General features: G+C 38.3%; 1 protein-coding gene across 1 annotated transcript in view; it reads left to right on the forward strand.

Annotated features, from left to right (window-relative positions):
• LOC140953729 (uncharacterized) overlaps nt 1-16,970 on the forward strand; it is a 45,295-nt gene that overhangs the window by 14,899 nt on the left and 13,426 nt on the right. The window contains exons 7-16 of the mRNA XM_073403129.1: nt 1,583-1,954; nt 2,423-2,736; nt 4,716-4,944; nt 5,563-5,841; nt 7,166-7,495; nt 9,165-9,493; nt 9,924-10,062; nt 12,545-12,865; nt 13,558-13,857; nt 14,416-14,676. Of these exons, the coding sequence (XP_073259230.1) occupies nt 1,583-1,954; nt 2,423-2,736; nt 4,716-4,944; nt 5,563-5,841; nt 7,166-7,495; nt 9,165-9,493; nt 9,924-10,062; nt 12,545-12,865; nt 13,558-13,857; nt 14,416-14,676 (2,874 nt within the window). The remainder of the gene's footprint in view (nt 1-1,582; nt 1,955-2,422; nt 2,737-4,715; nt 4,945-5,562; nt 5,842-7,165; nt 7,496-9,164; nt 9,494-9,923; nt 10,063-12,544; nt 12,866-13,557; nt 13,858-14,415; nt 14,677-16,970) is intronic.

A 16,970-nucleotide genomic window follows, 5' to 3' on the forward strand; every position in this document is an offset into this window, starting at 1 on the left:
TATAACCGGATTATAATGGAATTAGAATTGTACACTGCTTACTGTGTGTCAGTGCTAGTTTCTCACAGCATAAGGGATGGTCCGTGGAGTGAATGTGTCTCTTTCACAACACCTTCAGGTATTTTGTTATTTTGCTTACTTGAAAAGTTCCTTAAACTAATACTTTTTCTTGATTAGATTGGAATAGGTAAATAGTTGGGTAAGATTAAATTCGCATGTAATAAGAAAAACAAAATCAAAAGAAATTCAATTGTAAAACGTAAAGTCGCGAAATACACAGCAACCCAATGAAATTGTCTCGTGCAATCTGTACCTTTAAGGCTGAGGCCTGAGGCCTCGTCTATATGGAGAAAAACTGTTCTGGGTAGACGGGTCCACCCTCCAACTGTGTCCACTTTAGTGAGCGTTTATATGAGAAAAAAATTAACCCCTTTCCAGGAGCCAATGCTCTGGTTGTCTCGCCTTAACGAGTTGATCTAGCTGGGTGCGCCAAGGACTTTGTATAGAGAAAAATACATTTCCTTACAAAACGAGGCGAACCGTTAACAAGAGAAGAAAAAAATTGGCTCGGCTAGGAGGGTGACCCGCCGAGGGGGCTCAGCCTTCTAGCCAAGCCAGCATGTTTTGTAAGGAAATATATTCAAAGTTGGTTCGTCCAGGTTAGCTCGGGTAGGCTGGTGACCCTTTTTGTTTGGGACAACTTTTCTCCTTTTAAACGTCACCTTTGAAATGGAAATGGATTACAGGACTGTGCCACTGTATTCACGTTCGTATTTTGAACGAGCTTTTAGCTCCTAGACGTAACGTGTCAAAATAAATGATTAACTGATTGATGAAATGATTGATTGGCCAAAGCGGAAAATACCATAAAATTCCCTGATTTCCCAGTTGGGTTGGTGCTCCATGTAAAGTCAACTTTTGCAATATCTTTTGTTCTCTGCACGTTTTGCACGTGCAATGCATCAGCTTCTCGAAAATTTGCATACACTGAACGTGTAGTTAGGTTTACATGAAGCCCCACCCAAACGGCGGTAAAAAAGAATATTGTGGTTTTTTTTCTGTTTTGCCCAATTCTAGCTGTGTTTGAGGGGTTTTTTTATTTTAATCAATTTATTTATTAATGATGTACTCTGGGCTTCAGTTTGCGGTGTAACGTAAAAAACAATCTAACCAAGAATATTAAGCATTGTAAAATACACTCTCACCTCTTAGGATTGCACGTGCAGCGATTTGCACCGCGTTTTGTCTTTTTAGCTTTTGCCCATCTTTTTGCCCAATTGTACTTTTCTTTTTGTGCATTTTTTTGTCCAATAAGAATTAAGAGTTGAGAAAATATCTTTCACAGTAATTTCTATAATAGAAAAAAATGTGTTTGTTTTTCTTGTCTTTTTTCTTTCTTTTTTTTTCTCCACCGAGACTGTGCAAATAGCTGATACCACATATATATGACTATGGACTTTTCCCTGATTAATCTGACGTTGCATTGAGTCATTTGACATAATTAAAACATATTATTTCCAGGGCTGGAATGTCATCTTGGGTTGTTTACTATATGGTTTTAAAATTTTCTTTTACTTTACAGTATGCCCAGATGGATGGAGCTGTTATGGTGGCCATTGCTATCGAGCATTCAGTCAGAATAACTCATGGAAAGATGCCAATAACCACTGTCTTAATAAAAATTCTGAATTAGTTTCAATTCACACTCCACCTGAAAATCAGTTAGCAGCTTCCTTATTGAATCCAGGCTCTCAGTGTGCGTGGCTTGGATTACGAAATGAAGGCATTAATACCACGTGGACAGATGGTTCTTTAGTCAACTTCACAATTTTGAATGTTTTTGAGGGCAGTGGTAATCCAGACGTCAAATGTGTTGCATATGTTGAACAAAATAAATCATGGACAGCGATGTCCTGCTCATTTCAATGTACTGATTTCCTGTGCAAGAGAAAGGGTAAGTCAGCCTAGCGATTTTTTGGGGAGAGGGAAGGATTGATAGAGCATGAAAGGATAATTAATACGAAAGGAATTATTACCCATAAATCAAAAAAAGTACTTACCTTAAGCCGCACTTTAAAGTCTTCTGTTTTCATGTAAGAGCACTTTATCCACAAATGTATACCCAGGGATGGGCGTCGGGTTGCAAAGCTTCGCGGACGAAGGCGATATATACCCTGACACCCTACTCTCAGTACGTTCACAAACAACTCCCTGCCCGTAAAGTTATCTCTTGTTCGCGAATCGTATATCTTACGGAATAGGGGACTGTAAACAGTCCACTGACTGACAGGAGCTTCATGTTTTGTTTCTTTTTTCTCGCCTCGGAGAGGTCTTTATTATAGGTAATCCTGATATATTATTTCAAATATTGTAGCATTTGCGCCAACTAAAAACTAAAGAGAAAGTTTTGTTTGAATCACAGATTACAACCAGCAAGACTGTTCAGACCGTCCCCTTGGTATGGAAAATTTAGCGATTCCAGAAACTTCGTTAGCTTATAAAAAACAGTTTGTCGGAAATGACACGCTTTCTCCTCGCCTGAGTTCTTCAGGAGGATTGTGTTTTGAGAGAAGCGTTGATGCTTATCTTAGAGTAAACCTACGATCAAGTCATTTCATTTGCGCCATTGGAACGCAGGGACACTCTCATAAAGACTGGTATGTTCTCGAATACACGATTGAGCTGGCTGCATCATATTCCAAAGGCGACTATTATATGGAAAATGGAAACATAAAGGTTTGTGTCGTTGATGCTACAATTACAATTGCTATTTTAATAGTCAGAATTTTCAAACCCTTCTAACATAGAACACGTAAAAAATCTAAAGGAAACAACGCGTAACTATGTAATATATTTAAGCCTTTGGCGACAGCCATTTAGCAGCAACTGATCCGCCTTTTTACCAAATTTTTCTTTTTGGATCGGTTTTCGGTGAATTAGCAAGGGAATGGCTAAACGAAATTTCTATGATCTAACACTGAAAGGCAAGCTTTGCTTTATATACTGACACTACGACGTAAGCATTAAAGCGAGGCCTAAGGGTCACATCGCAATTAAATTGTATAACGTGGCAGACGAGCACCCTAAAACAACGACAAAAGATAGTTCTCACAAATCCTGCGCTTTGCAATAATCGTTCCGATTATAGGAAAGACAACCTTTTTTATGTATTTTCGAAGGATCCTTGCCAAAGTTAGTTTCTCCACTGTCCACTTTCCAACGCTTGTTCATTTACTATTACTACTCCAGGAATATCTTTTGAGGTTAATTTTAAATCACAAATTCTTCTTGTTTTCCCCGCCCCATTTACTTTTTTTGAAGTTTGCGGAAAATCTGGTGTCACTTAGACTTCTCTTTCATGCTTACGTCAGACGTGTGTATTGGATGTAATAGACAACTTTCACGATGACGACATTTTACTTCAACTACCAGAATTCATTTCATTTTGCTTTCTTATTTAAATTTGTCAATCCCACTAAGGTATAAAAAAATGCCCTTATTTGCACAAGAAAACAAAAACTAGCTGAATTATTCTGGCAGTTGTAGTAAAATGATGTCATCTTGCAATTGTCCTATCAAGGAATTATTTGATTGTTTGTTTATTCCTTTTATCACATGCGTGCAAGCCATTTTTTTAATCAAATATATTTCGATGTTTTTTTTTCTCGAGTTTTGTTGCTCAATTTACGGTTTTTCTTTCGGGTGGAACTGTGGCTGGCTAACTTTCCAGGTAAGGAACAAAATAAATCTGCAAAAAGAAGTAGGTCAATAGCAAAATTGGCAGTGGATGTTTCCCCAAAATGTTAATTGGCTTTTTGTGTGTAACTGTGTCAGGATTTTTCGAAATGTGTAAAATGAAGTACCTGTAGAAAGATGAATCTTTGCTGTTTTCGCTGCTTGCCAAATGGCTTAAACGGGAAGCTTTTAAAATTGTTCCAGGAAAGAAAATATGCAATTTTCCATATGGAACCGAAACGACCAAAGCGGTCGACAAGGGATATAACTGTACATCAACTACGAAAACGATAAACAAGAGCGGACCTAAAATAGAGCTTTGTAGAGCTCCGAATGTCACTGAGAGGGAGCTGGGTAATACACTACTGACGCTAACTTTCTCTCGGTGCCCTTCAACATATAACGTGAACCGCCTAGTGTGATGCGTCTGAGAGTTAGTAAGTTGCAAACTCCCTGAGCAAGACCCCATTGTCAACCAGTTCAAAAGCCAAGTTTTAGGAAATCGATTAGAAATTGTCCTGTCGCAAGACCATTCTTCGTGTTAGCTAACAGATTAGCCCCGAACTCAAGTACGGAAGATTCACAAGAGTTGGTACTGGAATAATCGCTTAGCTTAGTTACTCGCAAGTTGATAAATGGACATGGCGTTCGCGATCGAGTACCTTAATAAACAATACAGGCAGAATGCTAGTGAGTTGTAAAAGCCAACGTTGAGATGATCGCTAGCTCTGAACATTGGCGTAACATATGAATTTTTTGTTGTAGCAGGGATAGCTGACTTTCTGAAAGGCATAGATTTCTAATTTTTTCTAGTGATTGTTAATACAGGAGCAGTTTAATTTCCTATAACAGACACAGCTTATTCCATCCAGTCGGGTACGTAAACGTAGCTTTTGTAGGATGGTGTTGAAACAGAATTTTTTTTGATAAAGGATTGTGTTAGCTCTGGAAAGTCAAATGTGGTAGAGTTCGAGGTATAGGATGAACTGATGTGTTTTATGTGGAACCTATCCAAACTTATCCAAATTTTAATGGGGACTTTCCATCTGCTTCAGATATTCGAGGCTAACAACAACAGATATGCTGTGAAAAAGAACGCCATTCTAGAGTCTGGAGTTGTGGCAAAATACGTGACTCTGTGGCCGACAGATTGGGTTGAAATGCCTTGTTTTAGAATGGAGATTTATGGAAAAAGTTACCTGGAAAGAGGTGCGACCCTTTTAAGTTTTTTTTCTACGCTACTGACTGTTTTAAAAACATCCAATTAATTCTGTTATCTTATCATTCTCTGATTAAAGAGACAAACTTTAACCCGGCAAAACAACTCCTATGAATAGTTAAAAATAAGTAATTATTGATTTTTTTCTCCTCCCTTCCTTTTTTTATAGAAGGTTAAATTACTGAGTAATAATATAATAAAGAGTTAAATTTAGTGGATTTTGCACTACTGTGATGTTATACGTTTTTCTAGTCGTGCAAAGAAGACTTGTTGCTTCTGTTAGTGTTATTGTTGTTGTAGCTCTTCAGTCATCAGAGCTTCGTTGCCAATATTGTTTCCCTTGGCTTATACAAATTCTCTATGCATGGGAAAAGAAACTCGATAAGCTAACATTATTATCAACTGTTATTTTCATTTATATTATTATTATTATTATTATTATTATTATTATTAATTATAACAGTTTTCAACAAGAAGATAAAATTAGGTTATATTGCAAAAACCATAACTCCCTACAAAGGTAAAAACCCTCACTCAGTAACATCTTGGCTACAGTGCGTAGGTTAAAAGTCCCACTTATGAAGCACAAATTGCTTTTTTCTTTGAAGTCCCTACCCGTGCACCTGAAAATGTCTCTTATTGGTTCTCTGCGGATGGGTTAGAGGTTGCGTGGAGTCCTTTGCTTGCGTATTTTCGTGGCTATACTCTCCTGGGATACGAGATTGACGTCATCGACCCAGGAAATTATTCGTTGGGTGTTTGGAGACATTCCGATGAGCCACCTTTCTGGGAATTGATAAAAGGAATAAAATCAGAGCAAGTTTATTGCGTGGAAGTCTATGGATACACAACATTTGGAAGAGGGGTTTCAAGTAGCTGTAATGGAGGTACAATGAAAAATACTCTATGATAGACCTTCGTATAAGCGCTTCACATCCCCTTTGTTAGCGCTCCTTCCCCACCTTCACAACTAAAAAAACCAAACGCAAATCCTGCAGAACTAGAAAATGGGAAACAATTCGTCGCTTGCTTGCACTCGTCTAGCCCTCCACTGTCCCTTCCTAACAAAGGCGCCAGCAATGAAGCCAGGGTGATTTATTATGAAGTCATTTTATCTAAATCGACATAAAATCCTCCGTGACTCAGTGCCATTTCAATGTCGCGGCAGTCAAGACCCTAGAAATTCAAGCGCACCCCATCACAAAACGAAGAAACCTTTCGAACTGAAAATTTATGGAAAGGTAAGTACTAACCGGCTCTAATACCTCAAGAAATAATAAAAAACTTAGCACAATAGGTATTTCTTATGTTTCAATTTTGATGAGGTTACGAGCAAACCATAATTTCAGAAATTTCATTTTTACGACGTCATCACTTTAGTACTCTATATGGCAGGTAATAAAGTGAAAATAGCGAACAATAATCGAGTATTAGCGGGGCGAAACTCTGAAAAGAGTTTCTGAATTTTCTCTTTTATCAGCCTCGATCCCGGCCATGAATAACTTGAAAGAAAGCCTATACAAGCAAGCTCTACATTTGGGGCGATAGCGCGAGAATCCACTCAAGAGCCGAAATCCAGGCTTTTTAGTGACTACGTATGTTTTCAGAAAAGACCTGAGTTTAATATGACCAGATGGCAGATGGCGAGTTAAACATCAACAGTGTTTATTTCTCTCGAAATTTCATATTTTGTGCTTTTTTTTATCCCTCCTAAGCATTCTTTTTATACTCAGATTAAGTTTTCTGTTATAAAATACCTCCAATTATAAGAGTTTTAAGTAAAATGGAATACATTTGAAGTTTGGATTCTGTCAGTGAATTCAACAATATGCAATATGACGTCATAATGACGCCAGATTACGTCATTGTGTCAACCAAGTTTTACCCAGAGGTTGAAAATGATCAGTACATTATTGTGTGTAATGTTAGTCGCCGTAGGATAAGCGGTTTTGAAGTTATAGGTCTCCTTCCCGGTCGTAGGAAGCAAAAAAGAGCCAGGTCTGAATAGGGTTAAAGTCGCTTATTCGCAGTTGCCTGAAAGGCGTGTAGAAGTTTCGGGCTCTTTTATCGTTATACACAGTAAGCGGTACAAAATATTGCTAGGCAAACAAAAGATTTTGATGAACAGTAATCCTCCTTTACAACACTGTTTAGGGAGTAAAATCCAAGACACTTGACTGTGTAATTTATTTTGTTATTCTTTTCCCGCAGCTACTGTGAGAATATACCCGCCGACTAACGTCACGGCAATCAACATAACCTCTTCCTCGGTGGTACTTCAATGGAAGCCATATGCTGGTGATGCTTCGTTGCTAGGCTACAACTTACTGGTACTAGAACACGGAAGCAAAGATCAGAACTTGACACAACTGAAAGGCGATTCTTTCAATCTTAATGTTTGTGCAAATGTGACAATGCTCAAAATTGGAAATCTTTCTTCATTTACCAGATATTGTGTCCAAATTCGTTTGATCACCAAAATGGGCAATGGAGACCTAAGCGAATGTTACTTTTTTTATACTAAAGGTGTGAATGTAAAAGGTATAGTCGTTACATAAATATAGATACAGACTATAAAGTGAAGAAGGACAGGGGGATGTAAAGGCAGGGAAACGGGGACGGAAGACGAACGGGTGGGGAGTTAAGCTAGAGAAGTAAGGGGAAATTAAGTAGCAATACAGTTGAACCTCTCCACACCGGCCGCCTTGAGGACAGAAGAAACTGGCTGTTGTAGAGAGATTTAAATAAGAGTCAATGTATGGACTGTCAGCCAAAAAAGTGGCTGTTAGTGGAAGTTCGACTGTACTTTTACCCCCTATTTTCGCCTTCAGAAAGGGATTAAGGGAGAAAAGGCCATGAAAAAGGGAGCAGTAGCTGGGAAAGCAAGGTGTAAGATACGGGAGATTTGAGATTTTAATACTACTGTCCACTCTCCGGTTAAGGCAGTTCGAACTTTGATCAAATCATCTCATGTATGCATGTTAAGCAATCGCTCTTAAGTAACTATATATTAGACGATCGTATGAATTATTTCTTTGATAATGTTAATCTAACAATATCAGGTGTTTTAACATCTAACCAGTAATCTCTCTGTATCCATATGCTATACACAACTTTGACTGCAGTGGTATTGTAAAAAACGTTTACGGCGTTTTTCAGAATTTTGTTAACCAGGGGAGGGAAATTAACTTCCATGACGTCATGAATATAATGGGCGTCCAGAATTACTGAACTGAAGCCAGGGAAAATAAATTCGACGGAAAGCAAACCTTACATAACACCAGCACTGGTCAGTGATCTTCAGTGACATAACAAATGGCGCGTAAAAAAGGAGCATATGTTTTATTTTTTAGTAAACTAGATGAGCACATCCCGAAATGAATGTTTTTACCTATCTTTGCCCAATCTTACTTTCATTTTACCCATTTTTTGAGACAATCTCTAATAATAGACCACCAAAAGTATGCTAAGGTGCGGTTAGCAATCAAGGTGGGCAAAAAAAAGAACTGATGCCGTGCGGAAGAAGAGAAATGTGGCGGTAATGATGATGATGGTGGTGATAGTTGTAACTGTGGATGTTATCACAATAGAAATGTGATTGTAGACTATTTTGATGAAAGGGTCAGTGGAAATGGATAGTGAAGGAGATTCGTGCGGCGAAGACAAAAAAATGTTGCGGAGGTAGGATTGGGAGTGGTGGTGTGGAGGGCAAGGCGATATAATGAGGAAGAGAAGAAGGGAATCAATTCGAGGAGGAAAACTATAAAATAATGAAAACAGGAGACGAGAGGTTAAGCAAGTTGTGTTCAGTGTTGATAGAACTAATTTAACTTGGCCCACAGAAATACGTACAGATTAACACTAAATTTTTCAGTTACCACTGACTTCTTCTGCTTCTTGCTGCATTTATTATCCATGGTTTCGATTTATTGACTCTCGAAGAGCATTTCATTTATAACGTTACTTAATCCCCCGCCTTCGTTAACAAGAATCCTACAGAAAACTGATTAGTTACTGCTTTCTACTTGAATTACTTAGTGTTGCGACCATGCGCTGTCGCAGGGCGGACAATTTCCTACCTGTTCCCACACACACTGTTTGATGTTATCTCATCGTCTGCTATTTATTTTCCTCTCCTCTCACTAGAACATTTATTTATTGGTTTTACAATTGTGCTGAAAGATTTTAAACGTTGCATGTGTATTTCTAGAGTGCCCAGAAGCCCTTGGTGTGGAGAACGGATTAATTTCAGATGAACAAATTAGTGCTTCGTCACAGTATAGCACCGATCTTAAAGCCTTTTACGGTAGACTCAACCACAAACCAACAGGACCGATAAAAGGTGCGTGGGCCGCTCTTAGGAAGGATGAAAGCCAATGGCTTCAAGTTGACCTCAGTAATCATTACACCACAGTAACAGGTGTAGCAACACAAGGCAGATATGAACAAAATCAGTGGGTAACAAGATACAAACTGCAGTACAGTGCTGATGGCGTGAGCTTCCATTACTACTGGGAACAAGGGCAAAGCAAAGAAAAGGTGAAAGCAACAACAAAAACAGGGGGTCAACTTCTCATAACTTGTCGTCAATTGTAATATAATGTATACGGCTTGGCCGAACGGCCAGCCCTTTGGAACTCGCTATGTTGATGGAGCTGTATTTGCTTCTCCTTGTGTCGGATTTCAAATCCTCGGCCGAGCAAAAAATAGTCGACTGTGACTGCTTCCTTTCTTTTGAATCCTGCTGTGTTCTATTTGGATGATATTTTTCCTCATTATCTAAGTGGAAAGGGCTGTAAAGTAGCGCTATCATTTGTGAGTGCATTTCTAATCAAATATTACAGTTACAATTCTCCTTTATTGTCAGCAAATTAACCTCTTCTAATTAGCCGCGTCATTTCTCTAAAGATGAATCTGCCTTTGGTTATGTTAGGAGAACTGCTTATTCTCTTTAACCATCTTAAACTAGGAGTTTTCTGGAAACTGGGACAGAGATACAGTAGTTCAACACGAACTGAACCCACCAATCAGGGCTCGCTACATCCGTTTCAGACCAATGGGTTGGAATCATTGGATTTCAATGAGGGTGGAGCTTTATGGCTGTCAAGGTAGCGTAATTTAAACTGCATGTGATAATAGTAATGAAAACTACACGATTTATATCAATGGGTTGATTCGTTGGGAGTAAAACACCCCACTCTCACTTTTCACATAATGTCCAAAAAAATTCAAACTAAGAAGTTATCGATTTATCTGAGTGTTTACTTTCAAAACACGTTATGAGATTTTTTAAAAATTAAAAACCTTCATTTATACAAATTTTCCTTCGAAAGGGTTCTTCGTTTTCCGATAGAGGACGCTTGAATTTCCAAGCATTTAAGGTACGGTGAACGGGCAACAAAAACGTGCAACTTGTTTTGCAACATTGCATTATTACGCGTTTTACCACCCACGTTCAAACCTGTTTTTCTGCAAATCAGGAATGCTGCAGGTTGCGAAAAGTTGTTGCAGAAAGTAGATAGTAGTTATGCTTTTTGTACTAACATTTAAACATGTTGCGCGTTTTACCGGCCCAAGGCAAACTTGTTTTGCAGTAAGTGACGTAAATCCCTTGTTTGGAGTGACTCCCGCGTAATTGTATCTAATCAGAAGTCAGTATTCATGCAACTTGCAGCAACCTACACTTGTTGCAAGACAGGTTTGAACCTGGGTGGTAAGACGCGAAACATCACTTTTCGACACTTTTGCAGTAGTGTGCAAATCAAGTTGCCCGTTTTGCCGTGGCTTTAGAAGGTGGCCGGGAAAGCTCCCATGTAGGTTAAAAATGTTACCGATTTTTTTCAGATTTTGTTTTTTTAAAAATTCTTAAACTTGTCTAAGAATAAATCTTACTTCAAAAGTCTTTATGAGTTCCCCAAGCGACGAATTCACGCTTCTTCTATGAACAACTTAAAGACAGATTATTTTGCTTTCCGGCCACCATATTTGTGGCCCTCAATGATACACCAGCATGGCGTCTCCATACAAACCTTAAAGAGTTGCCGTATCATGGTGTAAATATCCTAAATTGCCATGGACAATTCAATAACTTATTATCTGATGAGTCACCTACGATAAAATATCTTGACAAGCTTTCAAGTATTCATGATTTAGATTTATTTACTTTAAATGTCCAAGCAGACATAAACCCTGACTCCAATCTCTTTAATCAACGCATCCAAAGCCATTATTAAGCTTCGTATAGCTTCAGTATTTTGAACAAACAACGATATTCGCCAAACAAACCTAACTTTTCAGTGTTTCATAACAGCGTTAGGAGTTTAGGAGTAACCTAAAAAATCTGCAAATACATTTGCTGGACGAATTGAAATATGGTTTCAGTGTTATTGGTATTTCTGAAACAAAAATTATGGAAGAAAAGGGGTTAAAGATAGATTTTTCAGTTTTATGAGTCATTCAGACTTTACCTGGAATATTGACTATTAATAGTAGGGTAGTATTGTAAGTTCATTGGGATTCTTGATCGGAGACAACTGCGGAGAGTTGTACCAACGCGTTAATATCCGTTACCTTGATCGCTCTGGATTCTGCGTTCTTCCTAAGGTAAACTGATGAATTGTTTGTCCAGCAGTATTGGTACTGATTCCTGGTTTTTGAACTTTTTGGCTTCAAAGAAAAATTCCTGGGTTTTCGGCGTTAGATGGTCGAAGATTCCAATTTTTGATAGGTCGGCATTTTCATCAAAATTCAGGCTATAGCAGGGTTGATGTTACGAGCTTCCCTTCGTCGAGCCATGACTTTGTCTCGTGCAAGGCGGCGAACAAATTTACAAATAACGGGTCGTGGCCCTCCACTTGCTTGTCTCATTGGTACACGGTGTGCTGAGTCAATGTCTCTAATAGGTACATCAGCGCCCAAAGCCCTAAACGGGCTAAGGCACAAGGAGCTTGTTTGTTGTGCAGATTCTCTTACGTCAACCTTAGGTAACCCGACGACTTTAACAATAAACTTGTAGCTGTATTCGCAGTTCATCAATGGCTTTTCCGATGGCGTCTACTTTCGTTCTCAGCTTGACCAGTTCAACACTGAATTGCTTCAGTTCCATTTCTGCTTCTTTTTTAAACGAGTTAAAGTAATCAAAGCCGTCACTAATGAATTTAAGGCTTTTAACACCTTCATTAGGCGTAGGACTAGCGTTGGCACCAGACGAAGCATCTTGGTCAACTTTTGCTTGAAGCCGGTTAACTGTTTTCGAAAGAGCATCAATTTCTGCCTTAAGGGCTTGGTTTTCTTTCTTCAGAATTGCAGTAGATTCGGGCATGTTTGAAATGCGATAATAGAAGAGACTATATAATAGAAAACTAGGTAAAATGATCAAAGTTTGAGGAGCTCAAACTTCAACGTCCATATTGGTCAACTCACCGCTAACCTTTGTCGGTTTGGATCCAGCAATCCAAAGAAATTAAGAATTCGCTGAACTAATGACGCTTCGTTCCTGACCAAATTTCTAAAGGGCATTTCAGTCAGTAAAGTTGTTTTCTTATGGTATTGCCTGAATAAAACTCAGATTTTGCTAATTTGTTTGTCTAGAATTATTCATATTGGATCCACCGTCTAACATGACAGCAAAACATTCATCTCCTTCCTCACTTGTGATTCAGTGGAATTCCTATTTTGGTAATGCCAATTTGTTAGGCTACCGAGTAATGGTATTCAAACAGGGACGCAAAAAACGCAGAGTGGGCAGTATATCTCAAGAACTGGTGAAAAATTTTACTGTTGGACCAAATGTTACTGAGGCGGAAATTGGTAATCTCTCGCCATTTACTACGTACTGTGTGAAAATTGGTGTCATTGCAAAAGAAGGTATCGGAAATGTTAGCCAATGTTTCTATTTCAGCACTGAAAAAGGTAAGTCCGGGTTTTTGTAAGTCTCCACAGATTTAAAGTTATTTTCCTGCTTGTGAAATTTAAGCAAAAGTCTGCAAAGATTCTGAGTCGTAACATACAAACTGTGTGGTTTTACTTTATTCTGAGCGGCAATATGACCGAATGAAATTGTAACATGAGTTTCGCAAGGCATCATGGCCAAAACACCGGAAATACAAGTAACGGAAGTGTCAACCGTTGAAGGTACTATAGAGTCATTACATTAAGTCAAGGAAGTGTAGAGAGAAAAGAAAAAGAGAAAATTGAGCAGACACGGATTAAGCTGTCAAATCCCGGAAATGGAGAACATTAATAGAAACATTTACTTCAAACTTGAAAATGAATTTCTTTGAAATACTTGTGACGACGGCTTCTTCAAGTCACGATAGCACCGTAACTGAATTACACGGATGTCGAGTTTGTTTTCGACTATAAGATACCCTTTTTGCAAGATTGCGAAAAATCGTCCTTTCTGACGTCACACTTTTCTGTCTCAATTAAGTGTCTTGCATACCCCCCCCCCCGCCCCCTTATAGAAACGTTATTTGTGTGTATCATTTTTCATGTCTCAGTCACTTCGTACTGATGTTATTTTGCACTCTATGGCATTTTTCACCTGCCCTCCGTTTATGTCTTTCTAATACCTCTCGCATATTCTGTTAATCAATTTACAGATTCAATCGGAGCTCCAGTCATTTTAAGTTCCCGGAAGATCAACTCTACATCTTATGAGATTACATGGGAACCAGTTCCTCATTACATTCACGGTGCAACCATCGTAGGATACCGCATATCATACTATACTGTACAGGGATCCAACTTTATGATGAATATAACCTATATGGTTACCAACAGTAGTGAATATGCTGTAGTTCTTAATGGTTTACAGCGTAATTCAAACTACTGTGTCCAAGTTCGTGCCTTCACCATCCAAGAGGAAGGTCCAGCCAGACAGTGCGTCTTTGTCAGTAACGGTAAGATTTTAAAGCTGTAGAATTTCCGTCTTCTTTCCTTGCCACCACAGGAAAAACGACACGAAATTTATATTTCACATCAGCGTCCCGAAGCTACAACGCGCGGGATTGGAACTTGCAATCGGATCAATTGGATTAGTAGATTACTAAAGTAAACATTTTTTTTTTTTTAACCTTTTCTACCTCCCCCTCAAATGATGGGCTCGTAATATGACAAATCGATCGAAAAAAACCGTTGCTGCTTTACACATACGGGATCTGAATTCAATCCTGCAAATTCAATTCAGTTCAGTCAAACGCTTTACACATTCTGAGTCAAAGAATATTTGATATATAGTGACTGTATGGTATGACACTAGCAAAGCAAATCGTTTCAATTGTAAGCGGAGTTGCTTATTAAAGAGGGGGAAAATAAGTTTGTAATGTTTAAAGAAAGAAGGAAAGTGTCAGAGTGATAACGGCATTACCAAAAGAATCGACGCCACAACTTACTGACATTGAGGTAATTGACGTTCAGTTAGGGGGAAATAATAAGATTAAAGGTGTTCTTTTTCGTAGATGTTATTGTACTACCGCCTCCAAAAGCTTTGGCTTACCAAGACTTCTCTTCAATTGTCACGGTTCAATGGCAAAGCCTGGAAGGTCTTCCAAACGGCCTGCTTCAAGGTTACGTTGTCTTTCTGCCCGATGCAAATACCACGATTTTTTCTGCAACCTGTATGACGAACATCACTGGCATATTTGCTGGCTGTATTCAAGTAGCTGCCTTTACAAGGGAAGGCTTAGGAAACAAAACAGAGTGTCTTACGATACTAAACCGTAAGTAACTAATCACAATTGATGATAAAAATATAGTGGGACATATACTCTAGCAGAATGATGAGGTGAGGTGAAAACCACTGAATTTTATTGGTGGGGACGATGAATTTCTGATACTTGGTTTAGGAAGAAAGCCATCATTAGAGTAATCCTCAAGCTGAAAAAAAGGATAATAGTAAGTACAATGTAGTGAAGTCCATCGTTGTATTGCTTCTTTTCTGGCTGAAACAAATATTAACGTTAGCCCTATATTAGGCTCGCTAATCCAGTCAGTCGGTCAGTGAAGGTTCCCGTCGGTTCCGTGATGTCATGTCAATCTAACAATGGTTTGAATAGTAATTAAAGTGTTGATATGATATGAATTTGTTTTAACTGATTTTGTTTCTTAGATAAGTGTAATTATTATTCATTCAAAATATTTCCCCGATTCTAATTGGCTAAAAGCACACACATAATTCACCATAACCAGCTACTGATGACCAAATTTGAAAGAATTTTGCGATCACTCAACCAGCGAAGTCAAAAGTGCAGCTTCCTTGCTAGGTATTCTCGGCTAACGGTGCATTAACCAGGGTCGAGGTTGAGTTGTTTTAGTTGTGAAAACAAAAGTGGCCGACATTTCACTCGTTTCAAGAGTAAGAACTAGGTGACATAAAAGCTAAAAACATGGCAAGAATAGTAAGAAGACATTTCGAAGGGCGACATTTGCTGTTTGGGAAATATTTGCGGCTCTTAGCGACCCTAAATGTGCACTATGGAAGATGAACTTAACATCGATGGAGGTAAGCATGTTTTAGCTATGTTTTTAAACTAGGAATTATTTTGAATGAATGCTAAAACAATTATTGAATTCGGCTTTCGTATCATGTGAAGAATTATGGAGATCTCACAACCTCCTCGATCTCCATAATTCTTCATTAGATACTCAGCCTCATTCATTAATTGCAGAAACTCATAAGGGGTTGAAACGTGTAACTCGCGTTCAATGCTCGTGAATATTCACTTTTACCATTGGAAAGCTTGGTGACAGATATCCATTTTCAACAAAATGGCTGCCGAGCGATCACCATGCAGATGTTTTAAGACAAGAGTTCTGCATTTCAAGGTTTAAAATACACCGTTAAAGAACAAAAAATGGAAAAAGAAAGATCCAAAGAATGCTCAGCTTTCTTTTTGTGGAGGAAGGGAAGCTTTTCATCAAGAAATCGTTCTTCAAGGAATTCAACCTTGTTTTCTTCACGACGGAGCGCATGGTCTGTTTTGAAATGCAACCAAGGCAGTGAAGTTTTTCAGGTACATTTTGCACTCTATGGCCAAGGCAATTACGTTTTTGAAAGGGAATTTATGTATTTTTAAATGTTTCATAGACGTTCTATAAATTTTTCTCTTCGGCGCTTAAGAGAAAAATTACAAAATGTGCCCCGATTTGAGGGTTTACCTCGGTGTAAGAACCTGTGAACTTTTTCTTTATTTCACTTGCGTGAACGGATCCACGATCCAGATAGTGTTTTCCGAATTGCTGTAAAGGATTAACTTTTTGGACTTTGAATAAAAATTTTCAAGAAACGGCTTATCTGTCTATTATTTTCAGTTTGTTCATTCATAAAATTTAATAGCTCAAAACACGATCATGACTACAACATCCAAGCTAATTTTAAGCTTAAATGCTTCTCACATTCATTACACGCATCACTTGTTGCGAAGATGTCAGGTTCAGGGTTTGGACACTTTTCGATACGCAGCTAATGAATTTTATTCGGAAATATTTTTTACTTTTTATTCTAGACTTTTAGTATAAGAATTTTAAAAGCCTATTTGAGGCATCGTTTTTTGAAGTGACAACTTCAAGCAGTTGCGAGGACGTCAAGGGTTTCATAATGTTACGTTTGGCCCGGGTGGTAAGGCAATAATATCCTGCTCAGTGTTTCGGTAAGATTCCTGGTCTCTGTAACGTTGTAGCTTTGTACAGCAACAAACGGGTCTTGTAAACATAAACAAACGATACTTTTAATCCATAAGTCGGTTCACTCAAGACTACTGTACAAGATCGCGAGCACATGTGAAATCTGGCATCCTATTGGATAACAACTATGACGTGACGTTACACCCTTCCTTTTGTAAAGAAAAGAAAAATAAAATAAAAGAACTTATACTAAAATAAAGATACGAGTAACGGTCTTAAGAATGTCGTTCTAAGTAATAAACACAGCAACGCATTAAGAAAACTATGAGCCCAATAAATGGCAGCGAAATGGGTAAAAGTTCAAAGTTCCTGAGTTAAAATAGAACATAAC

Source organism: Porites lutea, chromosome 12, assembly GCF_958299795.1.
Source record: "Porites lutea chromosome 12, jaPorLute2.1, whole genome shotgun sequence".
NCBI classification, from domain to species: Eukaryota; Metazoa; Cnidaria; class Anthozoa; order Scleractinia; family Poritidae; genus Porites; species Porites lutea.